This window comes from Orycteropus afer, unplaced genomic scaffold (genome assembly GCF_000298275.1).
Source record: "Orycteropus afer afer isolate SDZICR_OR568_19922 unplaced genomic scaffold, OryAfe1.0 scaffold00142, whole genome shotgun sequence".
Taxonomy (NCBI): Eukaryota; Metazoa; Chordata; class Mammalia; order Tubulidentata; family Orycteropodidae; genus Orycteropus; species Orycteropus afer.
Genome location: NW_006921729.1, coordinates 2,088,520 through 2,106,452, shown reverse-complemented (window position 1 = coordinate 2,106,452; position 17,933 = coordinate 2,088,520). Strand labels below are relative to the sequence as shown.

The following is a 17,933-nucleotide window of genomic DNA, read 5'->3' as shown; positions in this document are numbered from 1 at the left end:
AAAATAATAAAAAAATAAAAATAAAACCCAAACCTACAGTCATGGAGTTGATTCCAAGTCATAGTAACTCTAAGTGACAGAGAACTGCTCCACAGGGTTTCCAAGGCTGTAAATCTTTACAGAAGCAGACTGCATCATCTTTCTCCCATGGAGCCAGCTGGTGGATTCAAACCACCAATCTTTTAGTTAGCAGCCAAATGCCTTAACCACTGCATCGCCAGAGCTCCTTACACTACCATTATAAGGGGAAAAAAATGTATGATTTGCTTCTCATTCATTTCACTAAAAACAGGATGGTGGAGTGTCAGAGGTCCAGAAGCAAGAAGAGTTTGTAGAGAGAGGAAGTTGGTTCAAACTCCTCTGTCATAAGAAGCTCCAACTAAACCAGCCCCAAGATTCACTTCCACCCCAAATACGTAGCAAAGAGTGGTGAGCTGACCAGAAGGGATTACACAGAAATACAGCTGCAGTGGCTAAGCATCTAGACAGAGAACAACTTCTCTAAGAGTTGTTCTCTCCCCCCAGAGTATGCTGACAGGGCTGACACCGGAGCCAGGAGTATCTTTTGAGGTCCACAGTGAGAGGTCAGGCTGCTGCTCTTCAGTGGGCAGTTTCCTACACCCCAAGGGGCTGTGCACACCAGGAGGCGACCACTGACCTGGGTACCCGTCATCGTCAAGGTCCCCCAGGCTGGCAATGCTCTCCCCAAAGTGTGCATTGTAGGCACCATCCCCAATCAGGGCCAGCTGCTCCTCAAGGGCTCCCTGGGAAACAGGATGAAGGAAACACAGAAAACAAAACAAAAACAAAACAGAACAAACCAAAAAAACAATGAAAAAGCAGAGCTCAGAATGCTGCCCTCTGTAACGCACACCCATGGACAGGAAACACCTGGGCAGAATCACAGGACCCAACATCTCTCTCTCGGTGCAAAATGAGCCCCTTTTACCTGTGCAGCATGGGGTCTCCAAGAGCCTGGGATGTGCTTTAGTGGGAAGGAGCATGTCATGTTGATCAATGACTAAACCTCTCCCTTGTCATAATACTCTATAAACAAACCAACCAATCAACAGGGTCCTCGCAGCTTTCCTAATGGAAAATGGTGTAGCATTTTCCCCCTAAAGTTATTTTAAACGGATGTACATTTTTCTATGTTGGTGAGTTTTTTGGGGTTTTTTTTCCCCTCAAGCCTTTCAGTATAAGTTTATAAAGATGTTTTGCAGGGTCACTGTAAGTTGGACTTGACTCAAGGGCAATGGGTTTTATTTATTAGTAATCTTGAGAGATGGAGCCACAGTTCAGAAAAATCCAAAACGCCCAATTGTTCTTGCCTGGGGGTGGGGTCAGTGTACATAACTGTGCCTACTATCACATGTACTTCAGGTTTGAGTTTCCTGAGCAAACAGCAACTGACACAGAGAGACAGCTCCTGGTGTATGGTGGCAGTAAAGCCATCATAGCACATCCACTCTACCCCCAAGTCATTCACGTGTGACTTTCAGAGCATCCAAAAGCAATCTGATGCTTGGAGTCTAGGAGTATTTTAGCCTGCCCAGTACAGAAGTACTCCAGACCCACCATTCACCCACAAGCCATCCCAGGGAAAAGTCGAGCTTTTGTCATGACCAAATCTTCTTTTTCATTAAAATACAAACAACTTGCAATCTGGAAACAATAAAGATGGAATGGTTTCTTGGGTCAGTAAAACTCTACGGCACAAAATATGTGTTGATTTTCTCCTATTAGTATGTTGGGGGAGGAAAGTAACTACAAGTAGCTGATGACTTGTATGTACCAAGCACTGTATATCCCTCTCCTCATTTAAATCACACACTGAGGAAGACCTTATTACTCTCCCCATTTTACAGATGAGAAAATTGAGCCACTGACGTCAAGCTACTTGTCTACGTCACACAGGCCAAGAAGTGGCAGAACCAAGATTCATCAGGCCATCTAGCCCCAGATTCTATCCACTCTTCCATGCTGCTATGCAATCATTAATTAAACAGCATGAGGTGCCACAGAATTTAGAATACCCTAGTACTTATGGCTCTCTCTCACTGCTGTCAAGTCGGGTCCAACTCATAGAGACCCCTCCTTGGGTTTCTGAGGCGGTATTACTACTGAAGTAGATTGCCCCATCTTCCTTCCAAGGAGGGGCTTGTGGGTTTGAACCGCCAGTCTTCTGGTTAGCAGTCAAATGCCTTAGGCACTGTACCACCAGAGTTCCTGGGTTGGTTTTTTTTTTTTTTTGGTACTTAAGGCAACCATACAGAATTAAGAAATTGAGGGGTGGGAGGGAGGTGTGTGGGAACCACATGCCCAGAGTAGGTCTAGGGGGATTATCATTTCCCAAAATGGTACCCCTCATTTACACTCTCAGTTGGGCTTGTTATCTTGCACCCTCAAATAAGTTAAGATCCACACAAACGTGTCCATCTCCTGCAAATATAATAGCTGGCAGAAGGTCTTTGGACATGCCAGCAGTGCCAAATTCCTGTTCTCTTCTACATAATGACCCCCTCATTTCTCTCCATGTCCCTTCCTGTCCTCTGCCTGGAACACCAATGGGGGTACAGATGCTGCAGCAGGTGCCAAGAAGCATTTCCCTCCTGGGTTTTAAATCCAGCTTCCCAAAGGGTTTGCAAGAATCAAAGAAAGCACAGGGCTCTAACATTCACTGGCCCTTCTTTAAATTACTTCCCTTTCTTTTTTGGCACTTATCCACCTTATTATAATTAAACATCATCCCTTTCCATCTTCCCAACTGGGATAACTGCTTAAAAATACACTTTTGTGGATTTTTTTTTTCCTGATTATGCAAGTATTACATTTTCACAGTTTAGATAAAGATAAAACTAAAAATCTACTCAAGTCCCACCACACAGAGAGATCTGTAATTAACATTCTCTATGTATATTATGTATTTTTAAAGGGTGTCTTAATATGCAGTTTTTATCCTGCTTTTTCACTATCTCATTTTCTCATGTTCACTCAAAGTCTCACGGGGCCAGGACCTATGCAGCTAACCATTTCCCTCTACTTGAACACTCTTACTTCCAGACTCGGAAAAAAGATTCTGCTTTCTCACTGTGCTCCCTGCTTTGCCTTGCCTCGACCATCCTCCTTCAATGAAGGGATGCAGAGGCACCTTTCTGACCCCCTCACATCCTGCTTAAAGAGCTGCCTCTAATGGTTCTGAGTATGCAGAATAAGGGGTATCATGATAAAACCCTCACCACGTCATCACTCCCCACCCAGACCCTTGCCCTCTGTGCTGAACAAAGCAGAACTGCCGTGCATATCCCAGCACTACTGGGAGGGCTCAAACCCAGACATGTATGGGACCCAGGCAGGTGATGCAGGAAATATGAAACAATTAAACAGGACAAATGTGCTTATAGGTGCTTATAAGTCACCTTTCCCCTGCCTGCCTAACTCCTACTTCTTCTTCAAGATTGCTCCCTGTCATTGTGTCCTCTGAGAAGTCTTCTCTGGTTCCCTCCCTGGGCAGAGGGACACTCCCAGAGAGGCAACATAACCTATGGCCTGAGAGCGTCAGCTCCGAAACCAACTTGCCTGGGTTCAAATTCCAGTCCCACCACCTAATAACTGTGAGATTTGGCTCAGGTCACTTAACCTCTCTGGGCCTCAGTTTTTTTCACCTGAAAAATGGGGACTCCCTCATACCATGTACATATTATATTGAAATCACTCACAGAAAGCAAGAGGATCAGTCCCTGGTACATAGTAAGCACTCACACAGCAGTCATTAAGATTTTCCCTAATGCCTGTAGGAACATAGCTATAATACTGTTTATAATTTTTCATTAATGGAACTTTGACCTCTTGAAGATGGGAATCATGTCTTTTCACTTCCTCTGGGTAATGGCCCCATGCATGGCCCAGGGAGTTGCTACTTGTTGAACAAATGCCCTTCCCCATAATCCCTGCCCAGAGCTGTACTCACGTTTCCTCTGTTGATGTAGGTGGTGACCTGCCCCTCATCCCTGATCTCAGAAAACATGGGGGCCCCCACCAGCAGGTCAGAAAGGCCGTCGGCATTCAGGTCAACTGCACATAAGGAGGAGCCGAAGTAAGAGCCCATCTGCAACCAAGCCGAGTTGCAACAAAACGTTCAGTGTCTGCCCTCTCACAAGGAGGCCCCCACTTTCTTCCGGCCCACTGGCATTAGAAACATTTGCTCCCAAGCCCCTAGGAGACCATGACAGCTACATTGTCCCATAAGCCAGGATGCCAGACCAATGGTAAAATACCCAACTTCTCTGGGCCGTCTGGCAGTAGTGCAGGACCTCTGACCAATGCAAGACCAATGCTCACTAGCTCAGAGGCCCCTTCCCTGGAGCCCAACCAAGGAGAAGACAAATAGTCTGAGCCCCCAAGAATGAGGTGCTGTTTCAAAAAATGCAAGTTTAAGTTGCAAATATAGGTTAAAACCATAATAAAAGTGCCTCATATATCAAACATTTGACAAGGCCAAGCATGTTGGAATATGAAATTTCATAACATAAGCCAGGTATGAAAATAAATGTGACAATGAGAAACAGGTTACCCTCTCACAGTCCTGTAAATGCCTAATGATTAGTTTAAAGAACATAAGCTGGAATGACAAAAAAGGGTACTATTTATAAGAGTGTTTCATTGCTGAGGGAACAGAGCAGGTATATACCAGAGCCTCAAACCTGTTTGAAACAGTTCAGTTATGGCCAAGAAAGCATAAGCATTGCATAGCAACCAAATCTCTTAAGCTTGGGATTTTGACCCAAGCAGGAAATAGGCAGCAGTGCTCTACTCAAAGATGGCGGCTGACATACATTCAAAGCAGCAGTCAGCCGCCATCTTTGAGCAGGGCACCATTGCCTGTTTCCGCCAAAGGAAAAACCAAACTCACTGCCATTGAGTCAATTCCAACTCATAGCAACCCCCACTGGGTTTCTGAGGAGGTAAATCTCTATGGAAGTAGATTGCCCTATCTTCCTTCCTCAGAGTGTCTGTTGGGTTTGAATCACCAACCTTCTGGTTAGCAGTCAAATGCCTTAGGCACTGCACTTCCAGAGCTCCTTACTTGGGTCAAAATCCCACATGCAAGAGATTTGGTTGCTATGCAATGCGTACCCTCCATTGGTCATGACTGAACTGGTTGGAACTGGTTCATTATGTGATGATTAAAGAAGAGCCCTGGTTTATACTGGGTCTTCTTTAATCATCACATAATCTAGTATCTATTATTTTAAATCAGGGGTCTCAAACATAAATACCTATGGGATTCAGGCAGATGATATAACAGAATTAAAAAAAAAAATAACAATGTAAATGTGCTGAAGGGTGTCAAGTGACACTTGGTTTCAGTGTCTAAAGAACAATAGAGAGTGGTGGAAACTGAGGCAAACAGGAGCTCACAGGCCCAGCTAAAGGAGCAGCTCTCTCCTAGCTGCAGCCACTGCCACTGTGAGGAAACCTGTTGCACAGTGGGCTCACCTTCCCAAGTTTCAGAGAAGCCAAAAAGCCATCATTTTATTTGAATTACCTATTTTAAAAAATGCTAGCAACTTATTCATATTTTAAAATAATAATAAATATATTATAGAGGCCAAACAAAAAAAAAAATGTAAGCTATATCCCTTCCAGAAGCTGTCAGCTTGCAATTTCTGTTTAAAAATAAGTAAATTAAAAAAAAACTATCCTTTTGAAATAAACGTTTTCAAATAAAAGGGATCTGGTTTGATTCACACAAACAAGCATTTTCTTTTACTGCTGGACCTTGCTGGCAGCTGACCCAGGGGAGTCTGAGAGAAGCAGAGGACACTCCAGTTTGTTTCCTGCAGCTCACCCCGGGCTAGGAGGACTTTGAAGTGGCTACTCAGAAATTCTTATCCAGTCACGTGCTAAGGCCACCTCCACTCAAACCACCCTCTCCTATCATCACCACCCATGCCCAAGGCAGAAGGATACAGGGAAGGTTTAGAATGAATTGCTACAGTGAGGGAAGGACAGAAACCAAGTTGCTAGTCAGTAATCCAGTGGCTTTACCAATCTCTCCACTGGTGCTTTAGTAAAGGAAATGAGTAAGACAGAGGCAAGGCCCTGAAGAGCAAAGCCACAGGCACACTCTCTGGCTGAGCCCCAAGGGAACTATTTGTTTCGTTCCAATGGGCTATTTAACTTGGCATCTTTTTCAGTGTTATATCAGAAATTCCTGCACATGAAGTTTCCTATCTAAGTTTTTATAAGCAAGCACTTCACATACTCAGTTCAATAAAACTTCAACATGGTAATGACATGCTTTGGGGTGCGTGTTCCTGGATCAGAGCTCTCCTACCAACCTAGATGTGTGGGAACATGTATCTGTATTAACATCCAAATGCATACATATTGGTAATTTCTCATGTGTACTCTATGATACAAATCAACCAATAAAGCCCAGAACTGGTTTCTTTTTTTTTTTTTTCTTTTTTTCTGAAGGTACAGCCACAACTCTCTGATCAAATTCTAGCCAAAAAGCAGAAGCGGAACAGTGATTTGCTGAGTTAGAACCTGCCTCTATATATGTGGCCCCAGACATAGGGGTAAAGCTAAAGACATCCTTTGAAAGGCTGGGGTCATGGCTTTCCCTTAGGAGACAATGGAGAAGTCAGAGAAGAGTGACTGATTTCAAAAGTTTCAAAATAATTTCTCATTTCTTCTGTCAAAAGCAGAATCAGATATACAAAGAGAGAGAGTGGCCTATTTCAAAACCCAAAAGATAATGACGAGGGTACAGTGAGTTAGAGATGCTAGTAGCAGAAAGTGAGGGCAAGAGGGCCAGGAGTGAGAGGTAGAATGGGGGGGAAACCATGGAACTGTGCAAAGGTGAGGGCAAGAAGCATTCTAAAGAAAATCAAAAGTTAGCACTGCTATACAGCTGGGAGGTGAGATCACTGGGTCCTTCTGTCCCTTCCTCAGGGAACTACAGACACATCTTGACAAAATAAGGGTATTCAAGCAGGCATTCAAGCTAGTCTGTCCTGGAACTCAGTGGCATAAAGTCCTCAGGAAGTATGGACAAGTTGGTTCTCAAATGTCTTACCTGATCCCCCTCATATCACCCCCAGAAACATTTGATTGACATCTGGGCATAGATGCATGGCCATGTCAATTACTATTCAAACTGGGAGGTTTTTGAGTAGGAGGGGAGACACAATTAAACAATGATTAACTCTGACAGGACTCCAGGCATAAACTGGGCCTGTCCCAAGAACAGGCAGCAGGGAGTGGAGCCAGGGAATGAGGAAGAAGGTTGGCAGACACAGCCACAAATAAGCATAAAGCCATTCAGTAAATGTTGTTGTTGTTGTTGTTATGTGCCGTCAATTCGGCCCCGACTCATAGTGACCCCTCCTTGGGTTTCCTAGGTGGTATCACTACGGAAGTAGATAGCCCTTCTGAGGAGTGGCTGGTGGATTTGAACCGCCAGCCTTCTGGTTAGCAGTCAAGTGCCTTAGGCACTATGCTACCAGAGCTCCTGTTTAGTAAATAGGTGATAGATTTGTTTGAGCTCCACAATTCACATTGGCAAGAATAATTTTATGCTTTCAAGCCCAGGTACATTTGAAGTGGGAGAGAGGGAAAGACACACTCACCCACTTAAGATTTTTTGGAGAAAGACCTAAAATGTCAATAGCACTCACACCCTACTTGCTCTTTGGAACTTTTTGTTTTTAAATCACAAATGGCATGGAGCTATTTCTTTTCTAACTTTAGGTGTGCTTGGAAAACATTTTCTACAGAATCACCCACAGTCATTTCCCAGTGTTACTTGCTTTGAGGCCTTGGAAACGTTAAAACAACACAGGCCAGGACAGTTCTCAGGGGAACACAGACCCATTTCAGGAAAAACTTCACAAAACTAAGCTTGGTGATGTATTTTCTTAAATTGAAAACATAATGATAATTATACTTCAAGTGTATATATCATGATTGTGAAAACGTTTGTGAGTTAGATTTTCAGAACTCAGAGTACTGCTCACCATAAATGTGTAATGATCCCTGCCTGGGGCTCAGCAGGTCTAACTCATGACAGGAATTGAACTGGGACAAGAGTCATGTGGCCCAGGAAGGAAATGATCGTCTTTACCCCTTCCTCAGACTAGTGGCAGATAAAATCATCTTCCAGCATTTGTCTTGTCTCCAGAAGTTTCCCTCCCCAAGTCCCAGGTATTCTACGTGTCTTCTCAGAGTCCACTCAGGCTCATCAAGACCACCCTCTAAAACTGTGCCAGCTCCCAAATCACCTCCCTCATCTCCCAGTCTAGACTTGTACCCCCTCAGAGAAGCCAATCTCAGCTAAGCAAGCATATTAATCTAAGGCACACTAAGGTTTATGGGCCTGAGAGTCCAAGAAAAACGTTGCTTATTCATCAAAGAATCTCTAATTGACTTAATTTTAGGCAGCAAATATGGGGCAGTGTAAGGTAAACTTGCAGGAAATGGAGAGAATTTTGGAGAGGATGGGGATGATACAGGTAGACAGATAAGCCTTGCTCAGGACTCACTTTCAGGGCAGCCTCCCTGATAAATTTCTATCCCAAAGTTCTAAGAAGAAATGGGTCATTGTTTGGTTCCTTTTTGACTGACAACCTTCCCTGTGACAATAGTAGTGGAGGGCCCAGGATAGGAGAAAGGGGTGTCATTGGGCTGGTGAGATAAGGACAGTGAGAACCATTTGTCTGCATGCCTGCTTTGAAAGTCATCGCTTACGAGGAAAAGGTTTGCTACATGAATCTACATGATCTCTCTGGAGGTATGGATACGTATGTATGAGAGACAGACAGACACAGAGAGAGAAAGGCAGGGAGGTGGACAAAGGCAGAAAGAGAGGACAGACAGGGCATGCAGTAATTTTGACAACATCCTGAACTATGGACAACCTTTTGACACTATGTGCTATAACTTGGCCATGTACAAACTCATCTGGCTACATGATATTTCCTAAAACAAGGATAAATAAATCCCATGAATCTGCAGATTATACTCATTGCTGAGAAGATAAAGCCATCAAGGGTAGACAGAACCCCCATATAAACATAGGCCATAGGTAAGACACTTAAACTAATTTTCTAAAAATTAAACACTGACTTTTACTTGATCACCTCTGTCAAACAGAAAATAATCATTTATACCAAGGATCTCACCTTTTTACCTGATGCCTGAAAAATCTTAATTAAGGTGCCTGATCTTCGGTCAGCTCTAAAAATGTAAACCTATGGGATAGGGGGGAAAAAATCTAGTTAGGAAAGAAACAATGACCAAAGATATTTATCAGTATCATCATGGAAATCCTATTTATACACCAGACTGGGCATGTGGCAGATAGACTTACGTGGGCTGATGTTAATGAGGATGTTAGTGTAACTCTCACTGTACCAACCCTGCAAAAGCAGTGTCTTTCAATCCTGAGATGGGAATCACCTCCACTGCCCTGAGCCACATTGCTTTCAGAAGCCATGTACCATAAGACCTAAGAAGTTTCCAAATTGCCAGTGAGCAATTCAACCTCTAGAAAAAGTAAATATTTCTTTCTTGAAATATTTCCATCTGCATTTCTATTAGTTAGGACTTTCACAGGTATCAAAAGGTAAGTTTTTTGGACAACGCAGTTGGCCAAAGTGATTCCCCAGAACATCAGAGTCATGGGATCTATGTGGGTAAATTGGAGTTCGGTCTGGAAAATGCTAAGCATAGTGCCTAAGGTATTTGACTGCTAACCAGAAGGCTGGAGGTTCAAACCCACCAGCAAGTCCTCAAAAGGAAGACGGGGCAATCTACTTCCATAGAGATACCACCTCAGAAACCCAAGGAGGGGTCACTACAAGTTGGAATCAACTCAATGGCAGTGAGTTGTTGTTTTGTTTAAGCAACATTAAATAAATGTCTTTACTGTGACACTTCTCAGAACCTTTGATATGCTCATTTACTCCCCAGTTCTCTATTTATGTACAACTTCCTAAATTTGTTTGACTATGGAGGTTCTTTTTCACATTGCATCTTATGGGAACCGGGGTAAGGAACTTTCCCATGGGGTAAGGTAGCTCCCAGCTTAGTGAGGATGTTTTCATGCCCTATTACCAGAAATTAATACATCAAAATTCTCATGGCCAGGGTCCATCCTGGGGTCCTTGGGAATCAAATGTATACCAGTCATAGTTCCAAGGAATGTGGCATAGTCAACAATTTTGTCAACTACAACTAATTTTCCCAGCTCCTCTCATTGTTCCTTTCTATTAACTGGATACAGATCACTCTGTCTAGCTCTGTCCGTTATAGGCATAATTCTTATCTGAAGATTTGACAAGAATTAGCTGGTCATTACAACATCTGAAGAGGAAATAATAAAATTAGATCAAGTTTTCTGCGATTAGTGAGAAAACAAAGCTGATATTGTCAGCACTGATGCATCCACATCACTGTGAACTGGGATGTAAGCATTTTTACCAAAACTAGAGATGCCTTGTAAGTTCCTCCTCGAGATGACACCATTAGTGAGGGGAAAGCCCTCACTGCTTTTTCTCTCCACCTTGGACTGGGAAAGATCCACTTCTTTCCTGAAGTTATGAGAGTTCATCTGCACACCTCCCCACTGCTCAGTGCCCTGGGTCATCTGGTTTTGTTTTCAGAGTCTTTCTTCAGAACATGACCATTAGAGAAGAAGGAGACATGTGCTCCAGAAACATGAACCACCACCACCACCACAAGTTGCTAATAAGTAAGCCCTAACTCATGACGACCCCAACTCATGGTGGCCCCAATTCAGAGCAACTCCCTGTGTGTCAGAATAGAACTGTACTCTGTAGGATTTTCAATGGAAGTAGATCACCAGACATTTCATCCAAGACACCTATGGGTAGATTCAAACCTCCAATCTTATGGTTAGCAGACAAGCACATTAACCATTTGCTCTACCCCAGGATTCTAGAAATGTGAATGCTGATTCTAACTCCTGTGTAGGAAGGTCCAGGGAACTAAGTCTCATGAATGCATGACAGTCAAGCCTAGTCAGTTGGATGGTTCCTTAGTTCCCTCATCATACTGACATCCTGGCTAAAAATGCCAATTACAAGTGATCTCAGACCATCTGGCCCTCTTCAGAATCCAGACGCTACTTCTCTGAGCCCTAGGGGATATGGCCAGACTCTGTCATGACCACCTTTAAGGGCTCAGATTCAAAGATCACTCCTCTGTTCAGTCTTTCCCATCAGACAACCTACAGAGTTTGTTAAAAATACAAATTCCTCCCCCCGACTGGACCTACCCAATCTGGATTTCCTGTGCCCTGAAGCTAAAGAACCAACAAGCATAGCTGCTCATACTGTAGGTCCCTTAGAGGTCACAATTTCAGAAGGGACTCAGCTAGCTCAGCTCCGTGGAGTCTTTTTTGTACTCTGGGGAGGATACTTTAGGGAAGCCAGACCCACATATTCTCAGGCTAGCCTTTGGGCTAAACTGGCCTTGGGAACCTGATGTTTCTTCTAAACCACTGGGAAAATAAATATGAGAATCTAGGCTTGACAGAAAGCCCCAAAGACCTAGGATTAGACCTGACTCTATTAAGTCAAAGTCAAATCTGGGAAGGGATTGAGGGGAGGGGAATTTGAAATTGGAAGCCTGGATATCATTCCTATGGTCGGTGCCATAATGTCAGAGATCAGTCTTAAAAATCTCACACACACACACACACACACACACACACACACACAGAGTCAGCTATAGAAAGCTTGAGATAAGAATGTGCAAAGAATGTTGAGGTCTGAAAGAAGTACTTATACTCTAATTAGGCTACCAAAGTAAACTCTTAAAAGTGGTGGAAGGGGACAGGGAGTTCCTCATTACCTCAGCACTTACCTGTCAGTCACCCACAGGAATGCTCATATCAAAGCAAGTTCTGCAATAGGGACAGCACATTCTACCCTTCTGTCTGACCCATACTACTCCACAGACTTTTCTCCTCACCTTTCCAATGCCCTCGTCCTGTGGAGCGCCTCCTACTACATCAGTGGTGGACGGGTGAGAGAAGTGACCGGCAGTCACCGCATAGCCTGAACAGGATGGGTGGGAACCGAGCAGAGAGTTAAGAGAGAAGGGCAGAGAAGAAAAATATCCATCAGAGGAAAACATTTCTCAAGCATGCCGCTCAACTGGACAGTTATGTTCCAGTTATTCCCAGAACATAAACTATCAGGGTACAAATGGCAGCTATCAGTCTTCTCATGTTGAAATCGCCCATCTCACAAAAAGGAATGTTCACAAAGACATCAGGGCAGGAAAGAGCACTTTCTGAGTGTCTTTTTTCGGCTAAGTATGCTGATAAATACTCTATATCTGTTATCTTTTTAAGATATAACTTTCATACAGTAAAATACACATGTGATGTATAGAGCTTCATGAACATGTACACATGCACATATCCTTCAACCACCCCTTGATGAAGAAAGTAAATATAAACATATAATCATAACTCCAAAAGGCACCCTCATGCCCTTTCCCACCATAGGTAACTGTTACTCTGATTTCTATCATTATATGTTAGGTTTGTCTGTTCTAGATCACTCAATATAACATTCGTAATCCATATTGTTGAATAGTTGAGCAGTAACTCATTTTTTTAAAAATTACTGAGTACTGTTCCATTGCATGGATATAGCATAATATCTTTATTTATTCCCTGTTGCTGGACATTTGGCTTATTTCCAGTTTGGAGTTATTATGCATAAAACTACTGTAAACATTCCTGTAAGTCTTTGAATGTCCTATTCTCTTCTAATCTCACAGCTCTGTGAAGAAGGTATTATTATTATTTCCTTTTTACTTCCATTTTCCATTATAACTTCCATGTAGAAACTGGGACTAAAAGTGGTTAAGCAACATGCCCATGAAAGTGAATCTGGGTGCTTCCCAAGATACTGCTGTTAACCATTATGCTACAGTCGCTCCTGTGAGAGAGAAGACAGAAGCTAACAATGGATGGATGGATGGATAGATGGATGGATGGATGGGTGGGTGGATGGATGGGTGGATGGATGGGTGGATGGATGGGTGGATGGATGGATGGATGGGTGGATGGATGGATGGATGGATGGATGGGTGGGTGGATGGGCAAGTGCATTGGATAGGTGGATGGAAGGTCAGTCAAAGAATCTAGATGCAAGAAGAATCTAGAAACAAAGGACAAAATTGGATGAATTAGGTGGAATGTTTCCTGCTTTCTGAAAGTCTTGCAGGCAGACTGAAAGTTCTCTTCTGTCCAGAGGAAACCTTGTCAAAAAACAGTTGCTGTGGAGTCAATTCTGACTCATGGTGACCCCATGTGGGTCACAGAACTGTGCTCCATAGGGTGTTCAGTGGCTGTTTTTATTTATTTGTTTATTTTCAGAATTAGATCACCAGGCCTTTCTTTTATGGAGTTGCTGGTTGGACTCAAAGAACCGATCTTTTCATTAGCAGCAAACATGGTAACTATTTGTACCATCCAGAAGCCTCTAGAAATCCTGTCATATATTATATATGTATATATATGTGTGTGTGTGTGTGTGTGTGTATAATATATATATATAGGGCTGTTATATATTCCTCAAACTTTGTCATCACCCTAATACCATAACTATAAGCAGTTTGGGTTTTGTGGTAACACCACATTGTGATCAATTCTCATTCATCAAGTAGCTGATTTCTTTCAGACTAAAGCTCATATTGCCTAAGAATGAGTGATAGCAAGGGCTCTATGGTCCTTGCTAATCCTTGCAGCAGATAAGGGCTTCCATTTGTACACAGGGAGAAACCACAGGCCCTATGGAGAAACCAAAGGACCTATTCTAGACCTTAAAACCATTGTCCACACTCAGCTCTCTTCTGCTTTTCCTTCATTTAATAATAATTTGCTGAGTCCCTACTATGTGCCAGGTACTATACCACCTCCGAGAACGTGAGACAAACACTCTACCTTCAGCCTACTGAGGGGTACAACACCAGTGACTGGTGCTGTCTCAGCAACACACACAGGGGAGGCTGCTGGGTTTAGACTCTGGGCTCAGAAACCATGACTTTAAATCCCAACTTTGCAAGCCATGTGACCTTGACAAGTTATATAACTTCTTTGAACCTCAGTTTATAAAATTGAGATGATGGTGATGATAATGATGACTACCTCATTAAGTGGTTTCAAGAACTAAAAGAAACAATACAGAGAGCCGGACATAGATTAAGCTCTCCATAAAGGAGCTAGAGAAGCACAGCAGCAGACATCCCAAGTCTCAGAGTAAAAACATTATTGGGTCTGTGCCACTAAGTAGTCAAAGGGGGAAAATGCAAGTCAGAAATTCCCAGTGACTCTCTATAGCATTCCCCTGATATGAAAGCAAATATTTCCCTTGTATTATTAAAGGAAATTATATTTTTAAGTGATAGAGTATAACTTTGTTATATTATAAATCATGTATAAGGAGTGTGAAGGTGTACTGTTTTCTTATCATTTTGCTGTTGTGGTTGTGGTGAGCTGCGGTCAAGTCACCCCCCAATTCATGGTGACCCCATGCACAAGATAGACAGATGGAAGTATACTGCCAGGCCTTTCTCAGTCCTCCTTAGTCTGGAAGCTTCACTGAAACCGGTTCAGCATCATAGCAACAAACAGCCTCCCCTGACAGAGGGATGGTGGCTGTGCACGAGGTGTACTGACCAGGAATTGAACCCAGGTCTCCTTCATGGAAAGTGAGAATTCTACCACAGAACATCAGTTCCTCCTTTCTCATCATTGTTGTTGTTGTTGTTGTTGTGTGCCATCGAGTCGGCCCCGACTCATAGCGACCCCTCCTTGGGTTTCCTAGGCAGTATCACTACGGAAGTAGATTGCCCCATCTTCCTTCCAAGGAGTGGCTGGTGGGTTTGAACCGCCAGCCTTCTGGTTAGCAGTCAAGTGCCTGAGCCACTATGCTACCAGAGCTCCTTCTCATCATTAGGCCTTGCTAAATTCAGCTTCATTTTCAGTTCTGAATTACAGCATTTAGGACACGCATTAAAGAAAAGAGTCTTGTAATTGTCATCTGCACAAAAAAAGACAGCCTCTCTCTACTCTTAGACAGAACATTACCTTGTGCTGCCATCATCTTCACCTGGTGGTTGCTAACTTAAATTGTGTCTATCTTCTTTTTAGAAGATTAAAAGGGTTGACAAAATAAGAAACTTTTCTTAGTCTTTAATTAAACTTCAGCTTAGGTTGCCATTTGCCATCTGTCATCTCAACAATTTCTGGTTTCTATTATTTCTATTTGCAATCAGTTATGCAACCAGGAAGAAGTAACTCCATCCAGAGTAAAGGTATACTCACAGAAAATCAAGATTTAATTGCATTCATTTTGCATCTGAACCTGAGTATTACCTAAATATAAGAAAAAAAAAAAATTGCTTCCCTGGAAGGTCAACTGTTGGCTTTTTAATTAATCATGCAATTCTGATTCAACACCCTTAGTTTTTTCCCTTTCTAACTTCTGTATAAGGAGCTAGAAGTTAAGATGCCATGGTTAAATGTGTAACTGATTAGAACAATAGATGACAAAGCCAACAAACTCTTCCTTCCACCAAAACAGTAAACAGTAATTCATAAGCTTGGTAGTAATCCTTCCCATTTCTCACCCTTCTTATCTGTCGTCTCCCCAAAGTACTCACCCAGGTAAGTGTACCGCCGGTTCATTATCACTTCATCATTCAGTTTGAAATAGGTATTGTCAGTAAGGTTGAGCACTTTGACCGTGCCAGCCCAATAAAATGATCCTGGGGCACCCATCACCACCAGCTCCTACCAAAGAGAAATCCAAGTTACAGGGAAGAAAGCTGAAGAGGGGAATGGGGGATTCAGTGAAAACCAAGGTCACAGCATAGCAGAACTGAGAATTCAATTAAAAATACTTCATCAAGAACTTTTTTCAGCTCAGCTACACACACACACACACACACACACATCACACACATATATATATGACCAGATTTGTACAGATGGGAATCTCAGGTCTAAAGATGTGAAGATACTGAGCAAGGTGATAGGATGAATCACACACCAGGTCCCTGCCCTATACACAGATGAGACTGCACATATTTCTACAAGGATCAAACAAGGAAACAAAAACATCTGATATAATCCTAAATCACAAAATTTCTGGGAACTGTGTTCATGAAAGGAACCCTGGTGATGCAGTGGTTAAAGTGCTCGGCTTCTAAGCCACCAGCCACTCCACAGAAAAGAGATGAAGCCATCTGCTTCTGTAAAGAATTATAGCCTTGGAAACTCTATGGGGCAATTCTACTCCGTCCTATAGGGTTGCTATAAGTCAGAATCAACAAGATGGCAGTGGGTTTGGGTACCCCTCACCTAGCCTGGACTTCAGCCCCACTATTCTGCAGCTCCATTGCCTGAAACAAAGCATGAGGAATAAATAAATAAATAATAAAAACTCTCTGCCATCAAGTCAGATCCAACTCATAGCAACCCCTCCTTGGGTTTCCAAGGCAGTATCACTAGGGAAGTAGATTGCCCAATCTTCCTTCTGAGGAGTGGCTGGTGGGTTGAACTGCCAGCCTTCTGGTTAGCAGTCAAATGTCTTAGGCACTATGCCACCAGAGCTCCTAGCATGAGGAATACAGGATCCAAAACCCTTGCACTTACAATGGAATATTATTGAGCCATAAGAAGGAATGAAGTTCTGGTACCCTGACTCATGACATGGATAAACTGAAAATATTATGCTGAGTGAAATAAGCCAGACACAAAAGGACAAATATTTACAATTCCACTTATATGAAATATCTAGAATAAGCAACTCCACAGAGACAGAAAGTAGATTGGAAGTTCCCAGGGGCTAGGGAGAGGAGGGAATGGGGAGTAACATTTTATTGATACAGAATTTTTCTTTTTTTTGAGATGATGAAAAGTTTTGGAAATAGTGACAGCTTCATAACACTGTAGATGTAACTACCGGACTGTATTTTACACTTAAAAATGGTTAAAATGCTACCCCACTAACTGTTCTAATCAAGGTTACAATAGTTGGACCCTGAGAGAATGAGGAGAAGATATGGAAAAGAATCCAAGATTCCTTTGGAAAATAAATAAAACAGACCTACTAGACTGGTTAAGACTGGAAGACTCCCCAAAATTACTGCACCAAGATATTCTTCAACTTTGAACTGAAACTAACGCCTGAGGTCACCTGATAGCTAAATAACAAATTGGCCCAAAAAATAATGAGTATCACATATAAATACTGTGCTCCTTTAAAAAAACCACCTATATGGGACCATTTTTGGTTTTATGACTGATGTCATTTAAGAAATGCACCAGTGATATCCGTGTTGATATGTTATTGGTGATCTTTTATAAAATTGATGTTGTATTTTAATGGTATATATCAAACTGTATTCAGTGTCATGAAAATCAATATTCTTTGGAAAAAGCAAAAATATAGAGTGCTAAGTTAACTCAAAATTTTTGTTATTCTGCTAAAACAAAATTGTTTGTTTCACATACATATGAAGTAAGAAAATAATGCAATCTCCCTGTAAGACAGACATAAAATTCCTGAGTTTACCACACCAATAAGGTACCTCTCATATAAGCCAAGTTTGTTTGTTTTCAGAGAAGAGGCCTTAAAATGTAGACCAAGTTTAAATTCTCAATGCTAAAGAGAATTTTGCCAGAGGACACTTGTTTTTTCAACAGCAAAACTATATGTGATTGGACTGAAGGGTTCAAATGTAACTTTTCCTTGAAGATGAAACATTTTTTCAAGGACAAAAGTAAACTCTCTCAACCTCCACTCAAGTATAAGCAGCTGGTCCATGCTAACACATTATGGCCCACATTCAGCCCACCACCTGTTTAGTTTTTGATG

At 42.3% G+C, this 17,933-nt stretch overlaps 1 protein-coding gene across 1 annotated transcript in view; it reads right to left on the bottom strand.

Annotated features, from left to right (window-relative positions):
• ITGA9 (integrin subunit alpha 9) overlaps positions 1 to 17,933 on the bottom strand; it is a gene marked incomplete at its 5' end in the record, with an annotated part of 538,072 nt that overhangs the window by 452,627 nt on the left and 67,512 nt on the right. The window contains 5 exons of the mRNA XM_007945751.1: positions 659 to 764; positions 3,971 to 4,108; positions 9,192 to 9,260; positions 12,007 to 12,092; positions 15,715 to 15,844. Coding sequence (XP_007943942.1) covers positions 659 to 764; positions 3,971 to 4,108; positions 9,192 to 9,260; positions 12,007 to 12,092; positions 15,715 to 15,844 — 529 coding nt within the window. The remainder of the gene's footprint in view (positions 1 to 658; positions 765 to 3,970; positions 4,109 to 9,191; positions 9,261 to 12,006; positions 12,093 to 15,714; positions 15,845 to 17,933) is intronic.